Source organism: Zalophus californianus, chromosome 4 (genome assembly GCF_009762305.2).
Source record: "Zalophus californianus isolate mZalCal1 chromosome 4, mZalCal1.pri.v2, whole genome shotgun sequence".
In the NCBI taxonomy this organism is placed as follows: Eukaryota; Metazoa; Chordata; class Mammalia; order Carnivora; family Otariidae; genus Zalophus; species Zalophus californianus.
In genome coordinates, this window is record NC_045598.1 from 62,729,037 (window position 1) to 62,756,074 (window position 27,038).

The window sequence follows — 27,038 nt, forward strand, 5'->3', positions numbered from 1 at the left end:
CTCTCCCAGACTCCAGATTCATATATCCAACTTCCTACTTATCACCTCCACTTGAATATCAAATAAATGTTTCAAACCCAAATGTGTCTAGAAGTGAACGCCGATCCTTCCCCCTAAACTTGCCCCATCCACAATTTTCTAATACCATTGATGCGACTCCATCCGATTAGTCACTCAGGCCAAAAACTGTGCAGTCATCCATAACACCTATCTTTCTCTCACCCTCCACACACTGTTAGTTCAGAAAACCAGATTAGCTTCACCTTCAAAATGCATTCAATATCCTTCCATTTCTCATGTCCTTCACTGCTTTCATCCTAATGGATGCCACCAGCACCTCTCAACTGAAATACTGCAAACACCTTACTGGTCTTCCAGTTTCTCTCCCTGCACCTATAGGATATTCTCAACACAGCAGCTACAACAATTCTTTTAGGATGTAAGTCATGGGACACCTGGCTGGCACAGTTGCTTGGACGGCAGAGTCTTGGTTTTGGCTCAGGTCGTGATCTTGGTGTCCTGAGATTGAACTCCACAGCGGCAGCAGGCTCCCTGCTGGGCGTGGAGCCTGCTTAAGAGTCTCTCTTCCCCTCCCTCTGTCCCTCCCTCTCATGTGCTCTCTCTCTAAAATAAATAAATAAATCTTTAAAAAAATAAAATAAAATATAAGTCTTATCATATTTCTCTTCTGTTAAAAACCTGCAGTGGTGCCCATTTCATTCAAGGTTAAGGTCAAAGTCCTTTTTTTTTACTTTATTAATAAGCTAGTAATTTTTTTAAGTAATTTCTATGCCCAATGTGGGTCTAGAACTCACAACCCCAAGTTCAAGAGGGCTCCACTGACTGAACCAACCAAGCACCCTCAAGATAAAGTCCTTTAAATTGTCTAAAGGGCCTAATGGAATCTGGTCCTCCCTCATCTTCCTGGTCCCCTTTCCTGTTTCTATTCTCCTTTCTAATTTCACTCAGCCTCCTCTATGTTTATCAAACATTCCAGGTAGACTCCAACCATTGGGTCTTTGCAATGGCTTTTCTCTTTCTGAAAGGTTATTCCCCCACCATGAATAACTACTTAACCTTCTCCAGTATTCCCTTTCAATTAGGTCTACTATAACCATCCTATTACTACCTACAGCTGACCCTCTCCTTCATCCCATTACCAGTGTTCCAAATCCCCCTCACCGGGCTCTATTTTTTTTTCACAGCACTTTTCAATTTTTAATATCAATGATTTGTTTATTATATTTATTATTCATTGTCTGTCTTCCCTATCTAGAATGAAAACCTCAAAAAGGCTCCATTTTCTTCTCTGGTAAGTCCCTCAGAATTATACTTCGCACAGAGTAAGTGTTCAGCTAATATTTGTCAAATGAATGAGTGAAATAAATTGGACTAATATCCCACCCTGAAGTAGAAGGATCTTCTTTTTTTTTTTCTTCTTTATCCTTTTTCTCACTTTCCGGGTTACACATCAAAGCACTAGTTGGGCTGGAAGGGAGAAGGGAGTCTTTGGTAGGGAGGAATAGATAAATATATCTGGAGAGGTTTTTACTGAAAGATTTTAGGTTTTAAGGGACTTTTTGTCTCTTCAGTTTCAGCTGTGACATCTTGGGCCATTTAGGGGATTTTAGGACTTCTATGTTCTCTTTGCCACTCTGATTTTTAGTTCAGTGAGGCTTCTAGTTGGAAGGTACCTTCTAAACTAAGAGAAACAAAGGGGTGAGGATCAAAAAAATGGAGAGGAAACAGCCTGCTAAAAGAAACTCCAGGGAAACAGGAAACGAGAACTTTAGGTTTTCAGTCCAATTCACTAAAGTAGGAAAGAGGGCTAAAATCCAAGGCCAGTACTAAGATTAGTAAGGAAATTTGTGAACTAGAATGTTCCTTATATTGCCAGGAGACTGAAAGTGGCAGATAGGGTTCAAGATAATTGTATAAATAAGTAAATTAATCCCCTTGTAGTGGAGGGTTTTCTTAAAAAAATATTCTTCCACACGCATCTCCCCTCATATTTACATACCACAGAGAGTGTCTCTATCTCCCAAGATAGCGATGCAAAAATAATAAATTACAGATATATTCATTATCTAATTCTGTGCAACAAATTACCCCAAAATTTAGTGGCCTAACACAACAATAACATCCAGAAGCAGCTTGATTGGGCAGTTCTGGGTTAGGGTTTCTCATGAAGTTTAATCAGATGTTGACGGAGGCAATAGACAACTGAAGGCTTAACTGGGCTGGAGGATCTGTTTGCAAGGTAGATCACTCATATGGCTGGCAAGTTGCTGCTGGTTCTTAATAGGAGGCCTCAGCTCCTTCCCACGTGGGCCTCTCTACAGGGATATTTGAATGTTTTCACAATATGGCAGCTGGCTTTCCCCAAAGTAAGCTAGATAAGAGAACAAAGGTTACACAAGAGCAAGGCAGAAGCCACAGTGCCTTTTGTACAATGTAGTCTTCTACTATACTTTGCTGGTCACACAGGTCAGGCCAGATTCAGTGTGAGAGGGGAGAATTTAAGGGTGTGAATACCAGTAGACAAAGGACATTGAGGCCATCTTGAAGGCTGGCTACCACAACAGTCAAATGGCTTGTCACATGAACAGCAAAATAATCTCAATTCATCTTAGAGTTGACTTGGATGCATCTTTTCCTGCTTCAAAAAGTGTGATCATTTGTTCACCTTGTTTTGCCTCCCCATCTCCAGAGAGCCCTAAAACCATTATACAATATCACCTTAGCATCTGTGAGCACATTTCTTTGTTAATAATGTATTTTTAATTTTAAAAGTGGATTGCAAACAATAAAGTTGTGACACTTGAGGAAAGTATAAGAAGATATATCATCCTCTTGATTCAGCAGGAAAAAAAAAATGTGATGATTTACCTTTCTATGTTAGACTTAATAAACCTTGAGGGAAATGAACAGATATTAAAATATTGGATGTAGACAAAAAGAGTCACTGGACTTAACCTTCTAACTCTACCCACAGTACACAATTTACTCTTAGACTTCAGGAAAGCACCTAATGTCTTTGTATCTCAATTTCCTCATATGTAAAATGCAAAAAATATTCATTCACATGTATAAAGAGTGAAGTGTGAATATAAATTTGGAACTGAGCTCTATTATATATATGTAAATATATATAATGTATGGAGCTATAGATCTAAATAGATAGATACAGATCTGGACTTACACAGAATATGTTTTTAGAAAGAGTAAACTTGGGGCACCTGGGTGGTTCAGTTAGTTAAGCATCTGACTTCGGCTCAGGTCATGATCTTGGGGCCCTGGGATCCAGCCCTACATCAAGCCCCATGTCCAGCCCGACCTTGAGCCCCGCCTCCTCAAGCTCCGCACTCAGTGGGGGTCAGCTTCTCCCTCTCCCTCTGCCCCTTCCCTCAGCTCATGCTCACAAGCTCGCTCTCTTGCTCTCTCTCTCTCCTCAAATAAATAACTGAAAAATCCTTAAAAAAAGAGTAAACTTCACCAAATTTAAAATATATACATCTTGACTAAATTATATACATGTATACATAATATATAATATATACATGTATACATATATACATGTACACACACACACATATATATATAATCAAGATATAAATCTTGGCTTATATAGAACATGTATCTACAAATAATAATCTTGACCAAATTCCTTACAAACACTATTCCTATGTGGCCGCATCACTCACCTCTTTATCATTCCTCTAATAACTCTATGAACACTGAGCATTCCTCTTAACTCTAACATACTGTGACTCTCAATAGTATGAAAAAGAGCTGATGTCACAAACACATTGTGTTACAGTATCACTAAGGGCCAGATCCATTCTTAGTTACATAATCCCTGAGGTGCTACCAGCCTTGCTAGCCTCAAAAGACAGCCTTGGAGTACAAAGAACGAGAGGGAGGGAACTAAACAAAGCCCTGACATGACAAAAATTCTTAGTATATTCTCAGTATTAATCCTTGGCAAAGAAGCAGACAGTTTGGAGGTGGAAGAAGGCAGTGGAGAGCTTTAAAATAATTATTATTTATATCTTCCCTAAATACCATGGCACTTTCTAGTCACAAATGCTTAGGGAGCAGAAAATCATCCGAAACACCCCATTCCCCCCCACTCCCTGCCAATATCTCCACAGTAAGATCAGAGACCCAAGAGCATACTTTCCCTGCTAACTGGCTGTCAAGCAGTTCCCTCCAACAAATGGCAGTTTTTATCATTAATTCTTTCATGCAGCTTTCATCTGTGAGGTCTGTAATCCATAAGAACAACCTAATAATGATTAAGCAAAATCAAAGTGATCTTTTAAAAGCCTGTATGCTTTTATTGTTATAAATGCTTCACAAGTAAAAGATCAGTCAAAAGCATAAAGGTACCCTGAATTGAACTTCCTTTGTGCTTGAATTAGAGTGTTTCTTTTGGAATACTCTCAATTCAGGCTTCCGCTTCTCTTGGCAAAATCATGGATTGGCTGATATTGTCTTAGAGGCTTTCCTATGTCCCCTTTCCCACCATCACTCTTCTTTCAGGGACTCCTTTCTGTTACCTAGGAGTCCCTTCTGCTGCCTTCCGCATTCCGCCTACCGCACACTCATGTTCCAGACTCTTTATTTATAATTCTCCTTTCTAACATTACAGTATGTATTTCCAAAGACTCAATTTCTTTGAGAGTTTTGCTAGGTGGCCAACTAACCCAATAAAATTTATCACAATGTTGAATTAGTACTCATTCTCTTTAGAATTGGTTTTCAGGCAGAAACTTCTAGAAATTCTATCAACATCTCAGCCCAAAATATTGTAGGTATTTTGGTAAGCAGTAGGAGAGGACACTTGAATATAACTGGGCCTTTTAGAAAAGTGAAGTCCATTGGGTTGCTTTACTTGGCCTAAGGAGTTGATGTATATGTAGGGGCTCTGGGCAGAACCTCCCCCCCCACAACACAAACACACAATATGCCACTTTGGCATATGGATTAATTTGAGCTGAAGGCACTTGAAACCCTGTGGGCTCAAAAGAAACTTTGTCCTTCCCTTAACCACACAGAAGAACCTAAATTGGGGGTCTTTCCCAGAATAAGGGTTATTAACAGAGATAAGTTTTATCTGAGTGACCCATCTGTATGGCAGGGCAAACATCGAATTACCAAACATCTACTCTCCTTATTGCCCTGTGAAATGTATTCCTTTCCTCTGAAATTTCAGACCCCTAGCCCCTTCTCTTTAGTTTAGAGTGACATATATACTCATTTTGCCTGTCTTTGGAATTTCCTTATCTATGTGGAGTCCCCATATGTACCTTATTAAATTTGATTTTCTCCTATTAATCTGTTTCATGTCAATTTGTTTCATTTTTTTTTAATATTTTACTTTTAAGTAAACTCTACACCCCATAACCTTGAGATCAAGAGTTGCATGCTCCACCAACTGAGCCAGCCAGGCGCTGCCATGTCAATTATTTCTTAGTCCTGCTAGAAGGACCTCTGAGGGAACAGGAATTCTTCCTCCCCAACATACGAAAGCTGTTCTCTCTGAAATCATGCTCAAGGATAAGAAAGTAACCCCAAACATCTAATGAGTATCCATCCAGTTGGCTTCCCGCTGCACCTAAAATAAAATCTATAATCCTGGTTAGGGTCAAAAAGATCTGGCCTCTCCCTACCTGTCTCTACCTCATAAACACTACACTCCAGCCAAACTGGCCTTCCTTTCAAACTTGAAAATGCCAAGCTGCAACATCATTCCTGCCTTAAGACCTGCATTGCTATGTTCCAGTTCTTGGCATGCAAATTGCTCTTCATTTGGTTCCCACTTCAAATGTCACCTCTTCAGACAATCTAAAGTAATCCTACAATCACCCTCTAGCACATCATCCTATTTTCTTTTCTTTTCTTTTTTTTTTCCACAATAAGTGTACTCTTTAATCCCCATCACCTATTTCCCCCATCCCCCCTTGCACCTCCCCTCTGGTAACCATCAGTTTGTTCTCTGTTTTCTGGTTTGTCTCTCTTTCTTTTTCTTTTCCTTTGCTTGTTTGTCCTATTTTATTTTCTTCATGGTATCATAACTGAATTTTTTTTGTTCATGTGTTTGTTTACCTGCTGCTTCTGGGCCCCCTACTAATGTACTTACTCTTCGTTGTCTATCATGTTCATCACTGTGTCCCTCATGTTTTGCACAGAACCTGATGTGTGTTCAGTGCTCAATAAATATGTGCTGAATGAATGCATGAAGATGAATCCAAGCATAACTTAACCTTTAAATTTAAATAATTGAGAAATCCTGTACTAATATTGGAAGGGGGGACAGTGGTTAATATCACCATAACTAATGTAACTAACTTGTGTTTATAAGACTTTTATTGATCATGGACTACAGCATTTTTTCAGTAAAATATTATAAATATTAGATTGATAAATATTCCACTTGCCTTTATGAAAAGCTGTCCTTTTGATGAGGTATCACAAATGAATGCCAGTATTCCTTGAGAAATACTGCCAACTCATCCTGTTCTTCTGTCAGTGTTAAGAAACTACATTTCCCTTTGGCCAATTTCTAGCGGTTCTAGGTACATAGTATCTATTGCTAGGACTTCAGAAGCCAATGAGCAACTTGCTTGTCACATGCTCCAACAAATGGTCTCTTCCCCCATGCAGTGTATCTAAGCAGAGAAGCAGCTCTCCTAAGATGATAACCAACACAGCATAGAATATTGTTAAACCTATGGTTTATTATCCTGCAAAGTTTACCCCAGCAGGCTGCCAAAAGGAAAAAAAAAAAAAAAAGCCTAGCAATTTAGCAATTTGGTTTTCTACCAGGCAGTCCCCATTTAGCTAGTTGTAGCTTAGAAGCAGATGTCTGAGAGCAAGCAGTTCAGCAAGCCTGCAGTCAGATGCTTTTGTAGAGCTTTTTTCTTAAAAGGAAAAATTGAGGCAGGTCAATGGATTACAACTTCCTGGGCTTGCTTTTGTTATCTATAACGTATCACCACTAAACCTGCTTTGCTAAAGTGAAACTCCAAGGCTTAAAAAAGCACCTTTCCTCCTAAGAATTAAATAAACTGGTTAAAAAAAAAAGAAACTCAACATTAGTAGAGAGGGGAAAAAAATACCCACAAGTCAGTAAGAGCTAAATAACATACTTTTCCCTTTAAGGAAAACAAGTAGCATAAGAAAACCTTATTTTTAAAAAACTGCAATGAAATTTCTTGAAACCACACATCTTAGGAAAGCTTGATTATTAATTCTTCCAGAGGAACTGTTAACACTTAAAGGACAAAACTCTATTAACCACTATTCTTCAATTATTTCACTATCAAATTAAATTTAAGAAAATACACACAATCCTATCTTGGCATCCAAAACAAAAATTTCTTGGTGTTTTTTGGGGGGTTGGGGAGACTAAAGAGGAGGTGTTTTTTTCATCACACCTCTTATACTGGTTCACTTCTCATTAATCTGGTCTCGTGTGTGTGTGTGTGTGTGTGTGTGTGTGTGTGTGTGTGTGTGTGTGTATGCGCGCGCGCTTCTGCCCAGGTTAATTTCAAGAGTAAGGTTGTCTCTAAGCATGTACTGTAAAACTGTAAAATTTTTTCCACTCTTCATGGACCATTTACAATCTGCAAGGTTTGGGGTGGATATGAAATGTATTCCTGCCAATGGATAGCCACATCAGAAGTGCTGAAAACCAATCCTTCTGTTTTGCTCATTGGGCCATATGGTTCCATAAAAAAGGAGCTAAACAAAAGTGCAACTAATGCACCTTGTCAATCTGGGTTTAGACTAATTATCTGATACTATGGTAAAGAAACTGTAGATGAATATATTCTCTCATTCTTCAGTCGTCTACCACTATAAACGTATACTAATTCATTGGAAGAACAAAAAATCAGGTCTAAGGCCTTTTCTATTTTACAGGAACTGTATTTTAAAGAAAATACATTGCAATAAAGTTACATATATATTATATAATATATATATAATATATATATAACAGTTTCAACCAGAATACCGGTGTTTTGTAGTAACGTCGTCCAAAAGATTAAGGATCATTTTTTAAAACCCTTTCCAATAAGTGATTTGAGTATCCCAGAGCAATTAACAAGCAAGCTGAAGCACCAAGATAAAGTTGTGTCCCCCTAGTGACCTCTAGAGTGGCGCTAAGCTCCCACAAGCAGGACTGAGGGGAAAAGCAAGAAGCATGTCAAAGCCGAGCGCGCTGCAGTAACCTAGCCGTTATATTCAATAATGTACCGGTTCCCATCTCAGAGGGCTGGTCCTGTTTTATATAACCCTAACGCCAATAAGTCTCCGCCTCCTGGCCAAGAGGCCCATTGAGTCGAAATCCAACTTCAAGCACCTTCCCTTCCTCCTCCCCAAGTTGCTGAGGTCCGGCCCCCCACCCCCCAGACGCACAGCCATCCTCCGCGTGCGCGGTAAGGAACGGACTTGCACCTCTCTGCAGTGCTGCAGACAACCTCTCGGCCACTGCCGGTTCCCCAGAGAGAGCGCGGGAGCGGGAGGGAGCCGGAGACCTGCGACGTCTATGAGTCCCCGCTTCAGGCGCCTGAGGCCGGTACACCAGCTCCCAGGGCGCAGCGCTCTGCGAGTCCTGGGGACGCACCCCTCCGCCCCGCCCCCCTCCTGCCACGCCAAGCCCGATGCTGCCCACGAGGCTCCCTACCGAGTGCAGCCCTGGACCACCCCAACAACAAGCTCTTCTTTGTCCTTTCTGCCATCGCTTCTCCTCCCCTGAACTTTCCAACTTTGGAACCCCCGGTTCCAAAGGAGCAACAGAGGGGGACACTGCTCGGCCAGAGTCACTGCCCACCTACCCAGGTCGGGAAGGGGGGAATAGAGCCTGCAGGGACTCGGCTGGTAGCAACTCCTCTTGACCATTGGGCAAAAGGAGAGGCAGACAGCTATTACCTCCTCAGGATGGAGGTTGGGGAAATGGATGCAGAACTTGTCACCCTGGGGATGAAGGGGCGGTGGGAGGGGGGAGCTTGGGAGGAGGGAATAGGAGAGACCAAGGAAAAAACTCACTCTCTCTCTCTGGCACACACACGCGCGCGCGCATACACACACACGCACACACGCAGCCTGTTTTCCAAAAGGACGAGACGCTACGAGCCAAGAGTCTCTTTTCTCCCCACTGCCCTCAGGGGGGAACGCGCAACAGATACCCAAGCTCTCGGAGTAGGAAAGGGGTGGGGTGAGAGAAAGAATCTCCAGGTTTCCGCAGGTTAGAAAAACGAGACAAACTCCTGTCAGAGTCTCCCTGGAGGCAAAGGGAGGTAGGTGCAGCAGCGCTGAGGTCCCTCCACCTCCCCGAGAAGGCAAACTCTTCCCCTGCAGGCAACCTTCCACCTGGCGGAGTCTGGATGTAAACAGGCAGGACCGAGGGGCGGACCGCGGGTGGGAGGTGGGATGGGCCGAGATGAGAACAGAGTGGAACTCACCCTTGATGCTGGGGGGCTCTCTCTTCTTGGCCATCTTCTGCCCCCGCCCCTCCCCCAGACCCCCCGCGCGTTTCCTCCGACTGCCGCCCAGCTCCCGAAGCCCGCTCGGCGGTTTCCAGGCGAGCTCTCGCCGCGGCTCCCCGCTCAGCAAGCTCTTTGTTGCTGTGATGGCATCTGCGAGGCGGCGGCGGCGGCGGCGGCGGCGGCCCGGCTGCGCGCTCGGCTCGGCTCGGCTCGGCGGGCGCGGGCGCCGCCGCCCCTCCGCTCTCGGCCGCGCAGCGCTGCGAGCCTCGCGCTCGCCCTGCTGTGGCCGCTGTGGCTGCGGCAGCAACTGTTGATGCTGCTGTGCCGCTCCAGCTGCTGGAGGGGGCAGCGCAGGGTCCCCGGCGCGCCCGCCCAGAGCTGACCTCCCCCTTGCCCACACTCCCTCCCTCCCCACTCCCCCACACCGGTGTCCCGTCTGAGCCGCCAGCTCCAATCCAACCAGTGACGGCGCCGTCATCTAGCAGCCGCTGCTGGAGAAGGCGGCGGCGGCGGCGGCGGGGAGCTGCAGGGGGAAGCTGGGAGCCCTCGGCTCTCTGGGGCCAGGGAGTGGAAAGCCTGGCAGCCCGACTCTGGTGAAGCCCGCATTCTGCCTGCCTGCTTTCCTCCGGGTCTCCGAAACCCCCTCCCCAGCGGCAGGACGCGGTGTGGGGGGCAGGAGGGGGGGCCGCAAAAGACACCCGTCCCCACAGGCCAACAAGAACTGTCGCCAACTGCAAGAGAACAAGCACGGGCACTAGCGACACGGCCCAGCCACCGACCTCCCCAAAAGCCTCCTCCGGGGCACCAATTCCGAACGAGCCTTGGGGCACGCGGATGCCTCTGCCCCTCCAGAACCAAGAAGGGAAGAGGAAAACTGGAAGCTAGTGGAGAGGGAAAATTTAATTCCAGGGGCAGCCCACCTCCAGACACTTGGAAGAATGACCTAGTTCACGCCCTAAACCTCTTTGTAACGAGAACTCAAGACAGTTCCCTTGGGGCTGTGGGAATAGAGGGAAAAAAACTTCAAGCTCTCAGATGTTGGAGGGCCTGGGATGGGGGGTGGGGTGACTTCTTGGCCTCAGGTACAAATTTTGTCCCCGCGACTGCATTCTTTCCCTCCCTGACTGGGGGTTTGGGAAGTTTTCCTTTTCCTGGAGGAGCTGTTCTCCTCTGGCGTGCTGATCAGAGAAGGAATCTCACCAGTGTCCCAGGACTGCAAGGGCATGCAAAAGTTTAAGACACGTCTGAGAATGTAAAGGTAGTAACCAGGCTTTAAAAGAAGGGTAGAAGAGGTAGAATGGGTAGGGGGTTACCGGTGTAGAAGAATACAAAATCTTTTTTTTTTTCCCTTTCCAGGAGCTGAGTTTTCCCTTAAGCCTACTTACTAATTCACAGTGATCTTATTAACACTTCTTTCCTTTCCCTCCCTACATTTCCAACCTACTGATTATTGAAATATCCAGTGATTCCATTCAGTACCACTAGCCAGAAGTTGCCCCAGCATCAGTGGTGTGTAGCAGAAAGAACACTGGAGTCCAAACCCCTGGCTTTGAGTTCTGGCTCTGGAACTTCATGGCTCTGAAAACTTGCAGAAATCCTCTCTTCTTCTGTTTTCTGGTTTGTAAAATATCATCTCAAAGATTCCTTCCAGCTCTAATAAATGTCCTGTGATTTTTTGTATCGCAAAATCATAACACGTTTTTTGCACTCTTTCTGAATTTAACTTTACATCATGTATTGAAGTAAGTAATCTGAAGAACATGTGAAATACCCAATCCCTCTCACACCAAAGGCATGCATTGGATATAAAACACAAATAGCAAGCTTATCTTAATTAGCAAAATAGGCCCAGTCCCTGATTTAATTCAAAACTACTCTGTCGGGGTACCTGGCTGGCTCAGTCAGTAGAGCATGCTATCCTTGATGTCAAGGGTAGTGAGTTTGAGTCCCACCTTGGGGGTAGAGTTTCCTTTAAAAAAAAAACTACTTTGTTATCTCTTCAAACTCTTAAGGTGTGCAAATATTAGGCTTGTAAATATTCTTAGTCCATTTTATGTGTTCATATTTTATCACTAAGTACTAATCATTGCCTTCATTAGAATATCATTTATTAATTATTTTTACATCCTTTATTTCATTTAATCCCAATCACACACCTGTGAGTTTAGATTGCAGGTCCTGTCTTCCATGTTTTATAGGTAAGAAAATGAGATTCATGAAGTTTCATTGACTTGTACACAGCTCCAGGACTTTGACGCAGCTCTTCTAACTCAGTACCAGGCTCTTCCCATGATACCAGCCTATGAAATAAAATCTTTCTGCTTCAGATCAGGGAGAGGTTCCTTTTTTCTATTTACTCCTTCCATGGTGTCAATACTATTCTCGGCAGAGGGCACTCAAAGATTTAGTAGACAAATTATGTTTATTTTTTTACATATGGATATAATTAATATGTTTTTACACTTGTTGTACTTCAAGGTGTTTTTACATGCATTTTCTCAGTTGAAGGTCACAACTATCACGGGAGATCATCAAGAGGTTTATTCAGCCCCACCGAACAGATGAGGAAACAGACTCAGGGACTTTAGAGTCACAACACCTTCCAGGCCACGTGTTGCCTGATTAGCCCGCACTGCATATTTGTGTTTAACAGTTGCAAATAGAATGCCTATTAAAATACATGACACAAGCAGTCTAAATATGTATACTGTACTTAGTGAAGGGTAGGGATTGTGCAACAGTCCCAGGTTACCTTGTAGGAATGGAAACCTAGAGATGTCAGGGTTTTGATTTTTCAATAGGAGTCAGGAACCCAGATTTCCACTTAAAATATCTTTGTTGGTGTTGGTTAACACATAAAACAAAGCAAAACATGGCAGGCCTAATGGGCCACATCTGCCAGTAATACTGCAGCCTACAGGTTGTGACTCTGTTTTTACCATCTGTGGTCTGTTTTCACCATCTCATCAATTGAGTTTTATCATCAGAGAGAGATAGAACCTAATCCTTGGGTATAGTTCTGATTCTGATGGTATCTACATGTCCTCAGAACTAGAGATTATCAAGATTTTGAATCCAATCAATCATGATTTCTAAAGAGAGATTTCCAGAGATTGGTGTTTCTAAATTTCTGGCTGTTCTTAGAGCCACCAATAAGAATCACTACAAATAAATAATTTTTAAGTCATGTGTGATTCTGCTGGGCATGAGGAAAATTACACATTTTATTTGATGATGAAGATGATGATGATGAAAAGAAGGAAAAAATTGGCCTAATCTCTATTTCCCTTACAGAAATGTTCTGAATGAATCCTTTCAGAAAATAGCCACGGTGCTAAAATGGCAACTTTAGTTAAATGTAGTATAATCATTCTTCTTAGATCATTCTAGCCCTGTCAAGACTCCCTGCAGAGTAAAAGATAATCGTAATAGAAGAAAGGAGCAAGTGAGCTCAACAGGGTAAATGAGCTTGTCATACATATTATACTAAAGACCAAAATGAAAATATATTTCATACTACACAAAGCATAATTGTCACTAATTGTATGTTACTGCAATTGCAGTAAAAAGGTTGAAAAATATAACCATCAGAAGAGTGTTTCTTGCTGAAATATTCTATCCTGAATGCCTAACTATAAATTAACTACTACAATTGAGGGGAAATGAAATAGGGGAAAAAAAGCCCTAATGATTTTAATTATTTTAATACCAAATGATGTCAAAAGATCTGAACTCACTCCACTTTTGAAAAAAATCTTGCATTTTTAAAATTGACGTGCAAAAAGAAAAAATAATACCTCAGCTGAGGTTTTAAGGGAACCTACAATTCTGTGACTAGAACTAAAAAAAGGTTAAAAAAAAAAAAAGGATGGTGGGAAGAGAATGGGATAGTCAACAAGTGCACTAAAAAAAAATCCTGGGGCGCCTGGGTGGCTCAGTTTGTTAAGCCACTGCCTTCTGCTCAGGTCCTGATCCCAGGGTCCTGGGATCGAGCCCCGCATCGGGCTCCCTGCTCCGCGGGAAGCCTGCTTCTCCCTCTCCCACTCCCCCTGCTTGTGTTCCCTCTCTCGCAGTGTCTCTGTCAAATAAATGAATAAAATCTTTGGGAAAAAAAAAAAAGACATGTCTCTAAAGCAAGGGAAATAAAAGCAAAACTGAACTTTTGGGACTTCATCAAGATAAAAAGCTTCTGCACAGCAAAGGAAATAGTCAACAAAACTAAGAGGCAACCCACGGAATGGGAGAAGATATTTGCAAATGACACTACAGATAAAGGGCTGGTATCCGAGATCTCTAAAGAAGTTCTCAAACTCAACACCCAAAAAAACAAATAATCCAGTCAAGAAATGGGCAGAAGACATGAACAGACACTTCTCCAAAGAAGACATACAAATGGCTAACATACACATGAAAAAATGTTCAACATCACTAGCCATCAGGGAAATATAAATCAAAACCACAATGAGATACCACCTTACACCAGTTAGAATGGCAAAAATTAACGAGACAGGAAACAAGTGTTGGTGAGGATGTGGAGAAAGGGGAACCCTCTTACACTCCTGGTGGGAATGCAAGCTGCTACAGCCATTCTGGAAAACAGTATGAAGGTTCTTCAAGACGTTAAAAATAGAACTACCCTATGACCCAGCAATTGCACTACAAGGTATTTACCTCAAAGATACAGATGTAGTGAAAAGAAGCAGCACACGCACTCCAATATTCATAGCAGCAATGTCCACAATAGCCAAACTGTGGAAGGAGCCGAGATGCCCTTCAACAGATGAATGGATAAAGAAGATGTGGTTCGTATACACAATGGAATATTACTCAGCCATCAGAAAGGATGAATACACACCATCTGCATCAACATGGATGGAACTGGAGGGGATTATTCTAAGTTAAATAAGTCAAGCAGGGAAAGACAATGGAGGACCACAGGGGAAGGGAGGGAAAACTGAATGGAATTCTCAGTTTTTCAAGGTTTTTCTCCCTCTCGTTCTTTCTCTTAATCCTCTCATCTTTTGAGATCTGGGCACAGAAGTTTCTAATATTTTAGCAATAGCACACTGGAGGTGTTGTCCGGTCTATGTTGTCCTCTTCACGCATGCATATGATGTCTGGCTGATGCATAGCTCACCTCACCCGTGCTCTGGGCGTTGGACTATATGTTCACTGTGACCCCTGCTAAAGAGACCAGGAGTCTGATCTCTTGGCATAAGCAATGCATGGTGATTGCTCTCAAGAAACGCAGCCATCTTCTCCTGCAGCCCAGGCTGTCTACATTGGTTTTCACTGCTGATGATGCTGCTGATCTTCTGAGACTTCTCAATATCCTCCATCTGGACCTCAACTCGCGAGTTGCCTCTTCATAGTTACCACTGCGATGTTCCCTTGAACAGAGACCTCTACTGAGATCTCCTCTGCTATGACTTTCTGGCAAATATGTTAACACTTTATACCCTTTATATCTCTGAATTACCCTTTATAACTCTAAATTACCCTTTGTATCTCTGCAGAATTGCTCAAGAACCTCTAGATTTTTTTTCCGCAATGTGCACCAGCTGTAAGAAACCAGCTACTGTTCTGCCTAATATACTATGCCATTTTTTGTTTGTTTGTTTCTGTGGCTACCCCATGTTAGTAAAGGGCTTCTTTTGGAGGCTTCTAACCTCTTCACCAGTGGTGCTCCCCTGTTTCCCCCCAAAACTATCAACCCACTGAGTTCCACTGTGAGTAAAGGACACTGTCTCATCTCTTCCTGCCTTGTCTCTCACACACACTCCTTAACTCTTTCTCTAGCACATTCTACTTTTCATATGGTGGGACTTCCTTGCATAGTATCCTCCATCCTTTCTTCATAATGGGTTATTGTAAAACTCTATTTTCAAATAACTAAACTTTCCTTTTGGTTTGGTAAAGGGACACTTTTGGAATTCAGATGCCTCTTTTACCTTTCAAAAAGCCTGGATTTCAAAATAATTGTTTCACAAGGGATTTGAGAAAGTTGGCTTTGAGGTTCAAAACTAAGCAAAGAGCCCTTTTCTCTAGCCCTTCTCAGAAGCAATGAATATAATGGATTCAGTTTGTAAGGAGCCATGGGGCACATGGTTTACAAAGAATTAAATATGCATTGGATTCCTAGGTCAAAAACATTATCCTCATTAGGGTTATCAAAAGACATTAAATTGGGATTGGGGACCCTGGCTGGCTTAGATGTAGAACATGCTACTCTTGATTTTAGGGTCCTGAGTTTGAACCCAGTGTAGACATTACCTAAAACACACACACACACACACACACACACACACACACGAAAACAAAGTACATTGAATTGACAAATCTGGTCTAGTCACAACTTCTCTACTGACATGATTTGTGACTTTGGATGACTAACATGATAAAAAAAAATAATAGCAGTAGCAATTACTGATATTCTGTTATGATGGCCAGTGATGCTGGGTCTTTCATTTCTTTTATTTACAGTTCTCCTGTCCCAGTCCCCCAGTTACTATTCTAAGTCTCCACCATTCCCCTCTAGTCTCTGGCCCCAGCCTTTTTATGTGAAAAAACATGAGCTCTTATAGTTTAAACTTCTGATGTGCTTTCTGAAATACAGAGTTACTTTCCTAACTGATGCAGGTGGGTATAGATGCAGTTTGTAGATATGGTGGCAGAAAGCTGGAAAAGTTTCTAATGGCTTCTACTTTCTCTTGAAGTAGGAAATAGAGTCACCTGCTGAGTTTGAGGAAGTAAATAATGTATTTTGGAATCTAGTCAGGATAGGGATAGTTGTGACAAAAAGAGGAGGCTGATCATCTCACTCTCCAGCTAAGATCACTGCAATACACTTGTACTGCTTATAGAAAAATGTCCCAAATCCTCAACATGCCTACATGGGAATGAGCTGACCCATGACTATTTCCAGCCTCCTCCTCTTATGTCACTTTTCCCTTTGCTCTCTACACTCAGGCCATGCACAGAGTGGACTGCAAGAAAGTAATCCAAATATATAGTTTCAATGAATATTATTTTCTTTCTTCCCATGTACATCTCCTCAGCATGACTTCTAACCAAAACTTTTGGCTTCTGTGAGCTTATTTTTCATTAGCTTGGCCCCAATTTTCTCTGTTACTAGCGATCCCACTACTGACTTGTCTTCTTTTCTTTTCTCCTTGAAGCTTGATTGGTCTCTTTGCCTCCATTCTCTCATTTCTCTGATCCATGTTCACATTCACAGACACCTTGGTCATCTTCTTATTACAGAGAGCAAAGCACATTACTCTCCTACTCTGAAAGTTTATATAATAGAGGCACAAGCTCCTTATGTCCTGCAAAGTTTTCCACTGTTTGACCTCTGCTTATGCTACCAGCTTCCTTTCCTCTAATTTTTGCCCTTAAATACTCTATGTTCTAGTCTAAACTGGACTCTTCAGAATTCTTTAAATATGTCAGGTATGTTCATATTTTCACTTTTATTCACATTGCTCCTTCTACAATTTTTTTTTCACTTTCCAACTCTACCTATTAAAGTCTGATTCATCCTTAAAGCCCTGGAATATATGATATTCACTGCAATCTTCTGCTAAGAAGTAGTTGCTCCTTTTGTTCATTACATAACATGTTGTTTGTGTCTTTGTCATTAATATTTATTTTATTTATCTTATATCTTAGTAAATTGTGTGGATGTCTATCTCCCTATTGACTAGATGGTTGACATTTTTGTCTTAGCCACTTTAATGAGACCTTAGCTCCTAATTTACTGTTAAGTAGCTCTTTGGCTAGAGCAGTGATGGGTGGTACTGAAAGATAGGGTAGTTTGGGATTAGGTCAGGGAGCCCGTGAATGTCAAGTTATGAAGAAGAAAGGACATTAGTATATAATACATATTTAATGAATCCCTTTTCATTAATAGTGGTTAATAATCCAAATATCTTCCTTTTCATTCCACAGATTCTAACAAATTTTCCCATCTACATAGGGAAGGATATTTTTTCCTTTATCTTTAGAATGTCATTCATTCATTCAATTTTTCTTGAGTGTCTGCTATGCTGAATAAGAGTGGTGAGAGTAGGCATTCTTGTCTTATTCCTGATCTTAGAGGAAAAGATTTCAGCCTTTTGTCACTGAGTATGATGTGAGCTGTGGGTTTGTCATACATGGCATTTATTATGTGAAGGTATATTTCTTCTATGCCAAATTTGTTGAGGGTTTTTATCATGAAATGATGCTGTATTTTGTCAAATTTTTTTCAGCATCTATTGAGAAGATCATATTACTTTTATTTTCCATTCTATTAATATGGTATATTACATTTATTGATTTGCATATGTTGAACCATCCTTGCATCCCAGGGATAAATCCCCCTTGATCATGGTGTATGATCTTTTTAATGTGTTGTTGAATTTGGGTTGATCATATTTCATTGAGAATTTCATAGAGATATTGGTCTATAGTTTTCTTTTCTCATAGTATCTTTATATGGTTTTGTTATCAAGGGTAATTCTTGCCTTGTAAAAAGAGTTTGGGAGTGCTTTGTCCTCTTCAATTTTTGGAAGAGTTTGAGGTTGGCATCAATTCTTTAAATATTTGGTAGAATTCACTAGTAAAGCCTTCTGCTGCTAGGCTTTTCTGCACTGAGAGTTTTTGGATTACTGATTCAATCTCCTTACTTGCTATTTGTTCAGATTTTCTATTTCTTCATGATTCAGTCTTAGTAGATAGTATGTTTCTAGTAATGTATCCATTTCTTCTAGGTTATCCAATTTGTTGGCATATAATTATTTGTAGTAGTCTCTTATGATGCTATGTAGTGCTGTGGTATCCTTTCATTTCTGATTTTGAGTCTTCTCTTCTTAGTTCAGCATATCAATTTTGTATATCTCTTTTTAAGATTTTATTTTTAAGTAATCTCTACACCCAACATGGGGCTCGAACTAACAACCCCAAAATCAAGGGTCACGTGCTCTACTGACTGAGCCAGCCAGGGGCCTTTTTATATATCTTTTCAAACAACCAGCTCTTAGTTTCATTAATCTTTTCAATTGTTTTTTTTTTTGGTCTCTATTTCATTTACTTCCATTCTGATCTCTGTTATTTTCTTCCTTCTGCTAACTTTAAGTTTAGTTTGTTCTTCCTTTTCTAGTTCCTGGAGGTATAAAGTTATATTGTTTGTTGGAGATCTTTCTATTTTGTTAATATATGCAGTTATCACTATGAACTTTCCTTTCAGAACTGTCTTTGCATTGTCTATAGGTTTGGGTGTGTTGTGTTTCCATTTTCATTTGTTTCAAGTTTGTTGTTTTTTTTTCTTAATTTCCCCTTTAATTTCTTCTTGGACGCATTGGTTGTTCAGGAGCATGTTGTTTAGTTTTCACATGCTTGTAGATTTTCCAACTCTCCCTTGTTGATTTCTGCTTTCATACTATTGTGGTTGAAAAAAGATATTTGGTATGATTTCAGTCTTCTTAAATTTGCAAAGACTCGTTTTGTGGCCTATCATATGGCTTATCCTGGAGAATGTCCTCTGTGTACTTGAGAAAACTGTATTCTGCTGCTGTTGGATGAAATGTTCTCTATATGTCTGTTAGGTCAATTTGGTCTAATATATGGTTGAAATCAATGGTCCCTTGCTGATTTTCTGTCTGGATGATCTATCCGTTGCTGAAAGTAGGATACTGAACTCCCTTCTTATTATTGTATCGTTGTCCATTTCTCCCTTCAGATCTGTTAGTATTAGCTTAATACATCCTGGTGTTCCAATGTTAGATATTTACCATTATATTTTTTTGATGAATTGACCCCTTAACATTATATAATGATCTTCTTTCTCTCTTGTTACTATTTTTGGCCTAAAGTCTATTTTGTCTGATATAAATATAGCTACTCCCACTTTCTTTTGATTTCCACTTGCCTGAAATATCTTTCTCCATCCCTTCACTTTGAGCCTATGTCCTCAAATCTGAAGTGACTCGCTTGTAGGTTGCATTCAGCTGGTGATGTTCTTTTTATCTATCCAGCCATTCTGTGCCTTTTGATTGGTGAATTCAATCCATTTACTTTTATTTATTTATGATTATTAATTATTGATATGCAAGGACTTACTAATACCATATTATTAATTGCTTTCTAGTTGTTTTGTATTTTAATTATTTCTCTTTCCTCTCTTTCTTCATACCTTTGAGAATTGGTAATTTTCTGTGGCACAAAACTTCCCTCTCTTTATCTTTTGTTAATCTACTACAGGTTTTTACATTGTGGTTACCATGAAGCTTACATCATAAAACATCTTATAGATAAACGAATTCATTTTAAGCCAATAGCTACTTAACTTTGATTGCATACAAAGGTTCCACCCCTTAACTCCCTCTTTTATGTTTTTGATGTCACAATTTACCTCTTTTTATATTGTGCATTTGTTAAATTGTAGGGGCTATAGTTATTTTAATAATCATTTGTTTAACCTTTATACTAGAGTTAAATGGTTAACACATTCTCATATTACAGAATTAGAGTTTCTAAGTCTGACTGTATATTTACCTTTACCAGTGTGTTGTATATTTTCAAAGGTTTTCATGTTACTAATCAGCATCTTTTCATTTCTGCTTGAAGAACTCCTTATAGCATTTCTTGCAAATCACATCTAGTGGTAATGAACTCTCTCAGGGTTTTGTTTGTTTGTTTGTTATTTATTTTTTTTCCTGAAAAAGTTTTTATTTCTTCTTCATAGCTGAAGGATAACTTTGCCAAATATTCTTGGCTGGAAATTTTTTTCTTTTAAAACCTCTGAACATATAATTCCACTCTCTCCTGACCTATAGGGTTTCTGCTGAAAAATCCACTGCTACCCTAATGGGGATTCTTTGTAAGTTAACAATCTTTTTTTCTTGTTGCTTTTAGATTCTCTCTTTGTCTTTGATTTTTTTTTAAAGGAGAATTTTCTTTAATTTTTTTAAAGATTTTATTTATTTATTTGACAGAGAGAGACAGCGAGAGAGGGAACACAAGCAGGGGGAGTGGGAGAGGGAGAAGCAGGCTTCCCGCAGAGCAGGGAGGCTGATGCGGGGCTCGATCCCAGGACCCTGGGACCATGACCTGAGCAGAAGGCAGACACTTAACAACCGAGCCACCCAGGTACCCCTGTCTCTGATTTTTGACAGTTTCACTATAATGTGTCTTGGAGAAGTCATTTTACATTGAGGTAATGGAGTGATCTATTAGCTTAATGAACTGAGATGTCCAAATCTCTCCCCAGGTCTGGAAAATTCTCAGCTATTATTTCTTTAGATAGACTCTCTGTCCCATTCTCCCCTTTTCTCCTTCTGGAACTCCAGTTATTCTACTATGTATACATTGAATATATAACATACTGATAGATCATGTAGGTTATCTTCACTCTTTTTCCTTTTTTTTTTCCTTTGTTCTGTTCTGACTGGATTATTTCAAAGTTCTTATCCTTTAGATCACTGTTTCTATCATCTGTTTGATCTATTCTGCTGTATCTATTGCATTTTTCATTTCATTCACTGAGTTTTTCAGTTCCGGAATTTCTGTTTAGTTCTTTTTTATGATTTCTATCTTACTGTTAAATTTCTCATTTTGTTCATGAATTGTTTTCCTGGTTTCATTGAATTGACTTTCTGTGTTTACTTGTATCTCACTGAGTTTCCTCAAAACAGCTATTTTGAAGTCCGTATCAGCTAAATTGCACCATTTCATGCCTTTGAATTTAGATATTATAGCGTTATTATTGTATTTTGGTGATGACATGATTCGTTGATCCCTCATTTTCCTCAGAGTTTTGCATTGCTGTTTTAGCATTTGAACAGCAGACACCTCCTCACATCTGTACCTACTATTTTCTGGTGGCAGATTTTTTTTGTTGGTTCACCTTATATCTGGTCATTTCTCCAGCCTCATATGGATACACCTGCTCCACACTTCTTGCTCCATTTTGTGGCATAATTATGAAGATTGTATGTTTTACCTGGTTCTTACAACTCACCAGGCTAACTGCTGGAAACTTCTCTTGTTTTTCAGAAGGTGAAGCTACAGCTCAAATTTGTGGTTTCTCCCTGGCTCATGGACACTGGCTTATTTTCTGAAGGGACTCCGTTTACAGGAGCTTGGTCCTATATACTGCACTCAGGAGGAGGCACAAAGTGCTGGCTGTGGGTTTAGCACTCAGGGCATTGGGGATGCATGTGGGCGACTGGGGGTATCCTCAGATAAGTTTCTCCCAGTGGCTCATGGATAGGTTTCCTGCTGGAGTCCTGGATGCAGTCAGCAGAAACTGCATTCCTTTAATGCCCTTTTGATATTCTTATCTGTCTCTTTCCTGACCTCCCTCCCCCCATCAAGGAGGCCCTGCCTCAATACTCTGGGTGCTGCAGGAGAGAAATGGGCTTCTCCAGCAGTGTCCTGCACAGCTGAAGTAGCTGAACACACATTCATTGCTCTCGTTCCCCACCCCCACAAGGTAGGTCACTGTTGCTGGCTAGTTCAGCCCTACACTGTGTTGCCCTGGGGGAGGAGTGACACTGGCAAAGTTCCTCTTACCCTTTCTAATGCGTCCCATTTTGTATACTTTTTTGTTTGAATGGAATGCTAGAATCTTTCCTCTGGAAGGTTGAACTTCTATAAAGTCTCTCTTTTCCAATGGGTATCTCCCACGTCAGGATTCTCCTGGTTTTCCTCAACCAGGGGAGAGAGTGGCCATGACCAGTTCACAAGGTCCTGTTGGTTCCACAGACCATACCAAGATCTGTTTGCCCATTACCTGATGCACAGGTGGGCAAGACACCTCCTGGGTACCTTGGTATATGGTGCTAGACCCCACAACTCTCACAGAGGTACTTTTGTTCATGGATGAATGCCAAATTAGTTATTTAAGTAGGGGGGGGCAGAAGGGAGAGATATCTTATGATGCTGACATCACTGCCTTGCTTCTGAGTGTTTACTATGAAATGGAAGGGAACTTATAGTCCACCCAACTAAATTTCCCCAGTTTAAACATAAGGAATCTGAGGCCCAGCAAATGAAATGATTTGGTGTAGGTTTTACAACAGTATATGGCAAAAAAAAAAAAAAAAAAAAAGACTAGAAGCTAATCTAACCCAAAGGGTTAGTTTCCTAACCCAAAGCTTCCCAATTTTAATACAAAATTCTTACACATTTGAGTATGTGATAGATGAACTGATGGCACCTTAGAAATATATGAGGAAAAGAGCCCTGATTACCAAATTCAAAATTCTAAAATATGAAAGAGGTTCCTCTTTACCTCAGGTCCTCATTACTTTATATCTGATTATATAAAACCTTCTTAACTTGTTTCATTGCTTTCATAGTTCCCTCTCTGAAAATTCATATCTCTCTTAGACCTCATGCCAGCTCCCAAACCTAAAATGAATGTTTCATTTCATTAGCCACCTTTTCAAAAATCCTGACTGTTCTCCATTGATTATAGAATAGAATATTGATTACAGGATAAAAGACAGGTCTAGATTCAAATCATGACTCTTCCCTGCCACTTTCTTTGATAAGCTGCGTTTCAAGCAAATCAAACATTATGACCTTTAATTTCTACAACTAATAAGTGGGAATAAGAGAGCTCAAGGTTTAGGGGCTCCTGGCTGGCTCAGCCGGAGAAGCATGAGACTCTTGATCTCAGGGTCATGATTTTAAGCTCCACGTTGCGTATAAAGATTACTAAAAAGATTTTAAAATTTTTTTTAAAAAGAGAGTTCAAGGTTTAGATATTAGATTTCAGCCAAATCTAAAAACCTCCCTTCCACATAACTTAATCATATGAATGGCAAATGGGGAAAAAATTTTAAAGCAGCAAAAACATATCAATAGCAATCAAACAAGGAGAAAAGTTGTATCATAACCTTAAAAAATTGGTGGCTATCAAGCAAGGAACGACACAGGAGCTTCTAAGAATTTACTGAACAATGTTCAGAGCAGTATGGCAAGGCTCTTAACATCATCCTCCAAAGGAGCACTATATAGGGAAGATGCGCAAACACAATCCTAAAAATTCTAAAGCACCCTCTGACAACCTGCGCCACAACATGGCAAAGAGAGATTCAATGAGATATGGGTAGCTCTTTGAAGAGAAGGAATTTTGAATGGGAGGAAAAGTCCCAACTACCTTTGTGTCCTCAGAAAAGGGAGCTATTGGGACCTTTTATTTTAGGATCTCCCAGCTGTGAGAAAAATGGGCAGGATAACAGAACAATCATAAACATCCAGAGTTCATTATCTCCAACAACAAATAGTGATTTAGCAGAAAGGAAGAAAAAAGAGAAAAATTAGGACAAGACTCTCTGAGGAAAAGAACACGGAGAAGAATGCTGAATGCCTGAACAGAAGTAACCTACACATGTATTACTGATACAGGGTCAAAACTCTCCATTTATTACTTACGTTTTCCCCAGGAAGAAAAAGCCAGGGTTGGGAGGAAGAGAAGTTGCTGTTGGGGAGAAACAGGTGAATATAGAAAGCGAAAATTGGTGACATTGAAGTAGATAACCCAATAAACAAAACAAAAGTTTAGATTACTTGCTCTAAAGGAAGCAAGAACCCAGGGCTTGATGATCATTAGAGGGTATAATCCAAAGCTCAATGATGTTTCTTAGTGCGATGAAGGCAAAAGTCAACAAATGGACTGAGTTTAACACAATACATTTAATAAACCCTGGCAAGCAGAGCCACAGGTCCTCCAACCTAAGCTGTATACAGCCACAGTTGAGCTCTTCCCTTCTCCCTGAACTTAAGGTAATAGAAAAGCAAGTGGAATTCACCCAAACTATAGCAGAGCAAACAGAAGGTGTTGCTCATACTCAATATGAAAAAGATAAAACGAGCACAACTTTGCAAATACATATCAGTAAAAATAAATAAATGTGAGAAAGGAGAATACAGTAAAGAAACCATTCTAGAGGGGCGGAGCAAGATGGCGGAGGAGTGGGAGACCTGGATTTCGTCTGGTCTCAGGAATTCAGCTGGATAGGGATCAAACCATTCTGAACACCTACGAACTCAAGAGGAGATCGAAGAGGAGAGTAGCAACAACTCTCTGAACAGAGAAGCGACCACTTACTGGAAGGTAGGACGTGCGGAGAAGTGAATCCGAGGCGATATTCGGGAGGAGAGCCGGCGGGGGAGGGGGCCTCAGTCGCCGCTTCTGGCAAGTGATAGAGCCGCGGAGCACAAAATTGGAACTTTTAGAAGTCGGCTCCACTGACAAACGCGGCTCCAGTGGCTAAGCGGGGGGTGGAACCCTCGCGGGACAGTGTGGTCTCAGGACCCTCGGGGTCACAGAAAGACCAGGGGTGCCTGAGTGCGGCAGAGCTCCCAGGTATCGGAGCGGGGAAGCTGGCTGCAGAAAGGGAGCCGAGGTGCAGGCTCTCAGCTCGGGGTTGCCATAAACTGTGATCCGCAGCCCAGTCGGGCCACTGCTCCTCCAGCAGGGACCCAAAAAGCAGCAGATGCGGGGAGACTCCCCTTCCTCCCCCGGGAGGAGCGGCACAGGAGTGCACTGCAGGGATCTGCTGGGTTTGGAGACTCCACACAGGGTCGGGTGCCAGAGACAGAAACACTCAGTCACGGGCCGGGTGAGCATGGAGTGCGGCCAGAGACTGGGGAGACGGGAGTGACTGCTTTTCTCTGGGGGTGCACTGAGGAGCGGGGCCCCGAGTTCTCAGCTCCTCCAGGTGGAGATTGGGAGGCCACCATTTTCACTCTCATCCTCCAAAGCTGTACCGAGAGCTTGCAGGGAACAAAAGCTCCCGAGAGCAAACCCGAACCGATTCCTTAGCCCGGACCGACAAGGGCGGGGCAATTCCGCCTCTGGCAAAGACTTTTGGGAACCACGGCAACAGACCCCTCTCCCAGAAGATCCGCAGGAACAGCCAGCAAGCCAAGACCAAGTTTACTGATCAAGGAGAACAGGAGAACTCCAGCGCTAGGGGAATACTGCACATAGAACTCATGGCTTTTTTATCATGATTCATTAGTTTTTCAAAGTTAGTTTTTTTAACTGTTTTTTTTAATGTTTCTTTTTCCCTTTTTCAACCAACATCTTATCAATACCTTTTTGAAAAAAAAATTATTTTTCATTTTTAGAGTCATATTCCATCCCTTCATAATAGATACCCTTATTTTTGGCATATATATATATATAAGTTGTTCTCTCTTTAAAATTTTGAGATACAGTTTCTTCTAACAGATCAAAATATACCCTAAATCACTAGTGTATGGCTTTGTTCTAGTCTCCTGCCTGATCACATTCTCTCCTTTTCTTTTTTAAACTTCTTTCTTTTTTCAAACAACTTCTTATCAATTCCTTTTATAAAGTCTTTTATAATTTTCATCTTTACAGTCATCTTCCATCCCTTCATTGTATCAACCCTTATTTTGTACATATATGTCTTTCTTTCTTTAAAATTTTAGGAGGCACTTTCTTCTAACAGACCAAAGTACACCCAAAATCTAGTGTGTGGCACTGATCTATGCACTAGCCTGATCATATTTGATCATATTCTGTTTTTTTAGTTTTGTTCTGTTTTTGTTTGTTTTTCTTTTTCTCTTTCTTTTTTCTTTCTCTCCCTTTCTATTCCCCTGGTTTCAGGTCTTTTCTGATTTGTTTAGAGTATATTTGCTGGGGACGTTGTTAACCTGTTAGCATTTTCTTTTCTCATTCATCTAGTCTCCTCTGGACAAAATGACAAGATGAAAAAAATCACCTCAGCAAAAAGAACAAGAGGTAGTACCGTCTGCCAGGGACCTACTCAATACGGACATTAGTACAATGTTGGACCTAGAGTTCAGAATCATGATCTTAAAGATACTAGCTGGGCTTGAAAAAAAGCATGGAATTTATTAGAGAAACCCTTCCTGGAGAAATAAAAGAACTAAAATCTAACCAAATCGAAATCAAAAAGGCTATCGATGAGGTGCAATCAAAAATGGGGGAACTAACTGCTAGGATAAATGAGGCAGAAGAGAGAATCAGCGATATAGAAGACGAAATGATGGAAAATAAAGAGGCTGAGAAAAAGAGAGAGAAACAACTACCAGATCACGAGGGCAGAATTCGAGAGATAAGCGATACGATAAGACGAAACAACACCAGAATAATTGGGACCCCAGAAGAAGAAGAGAGAGAGGGGCAGAAGGTATATTGGAGCAAATTATAGCAGAGAACTTCCCTAATGTGGGGAAGGAAACAGGCATCAAAATCCAGGAGGCACAGAGAACCCCTCTCAAAATGAATAAAAATAGGTCAACACCCCGACATCTAATAGTAAAACTTAGGAGTCTCAGAGACAAAGAGAAAATCTTGAAAGCAGCTCGGGAGAAGAGATATGTAACCTAAAATGTTAGAAACATTAGATTGGCAACCGACCTAACCACAGAGACCTGGAAGGCCAGAAAGGACTGGCATGATATCTTCAGAGCACTAAACGAGAAAAATATGCTGCCAAGAATACTATATCCAGCTAGGCTGTCATTGAAAATTGAAGGAGAGATAAAAAGCTT

At 41.1% G+C, this 27,038-nt stretch overlaps 1 protein-coding gene and 1 long non-coding RNA gene across 7 annotated transcripts in view; one reads left to right on the top strand and one right to left on the bottom strand.

The window, feature by feature from the left end:
* Positions 1-9,699, bottom strand: part of SLC44A5 (solute carrier family 44 member 5) — a 360,746-nt gene extending 351,047 nt beyond the window's left edge. For 2 of the 5 annotated variants that reach the window (XM_027609451.2, XM_035726992.1), the window contains exon 1: positions 9,474-9,522. In XM_027609451.2, the coding sequence (XP_027465252.1) occupies positions 9,474-9,507 (34 nt within the window). In that variant the 5' untranslated portion in view covers positions 9,508-9,522. Of the gene's footprint in view, positions 1-9,473 lie in introns of all 5 variants that reach the window. The other 3 variants (XM_027609612.2, XM_027609801.2, XM_027609707.2) reach the window with 3 other exon arrangements.
* Positions 9,700-10,016: 317 nt separating this feature from the next.
* LOC118356883 lies at positions 10,017-11,116 on the top strand. Of its 2 annotated transcripts, none has more exons than XR_004820004.1 (2): positions 10,017-10,755; positions 10,854-11,116. It is a non-coding gene; the product is annotated as an uncharacterized LOC118356883 (long non-coding RNA). The 2 variants fall into 2 exon arrangements; XR_004820005.1 differs by having other exon boundaries at positions 10,961-11,116.
* Positions 11,117-27,038: the final 15,922 nt, after the last annotated feature.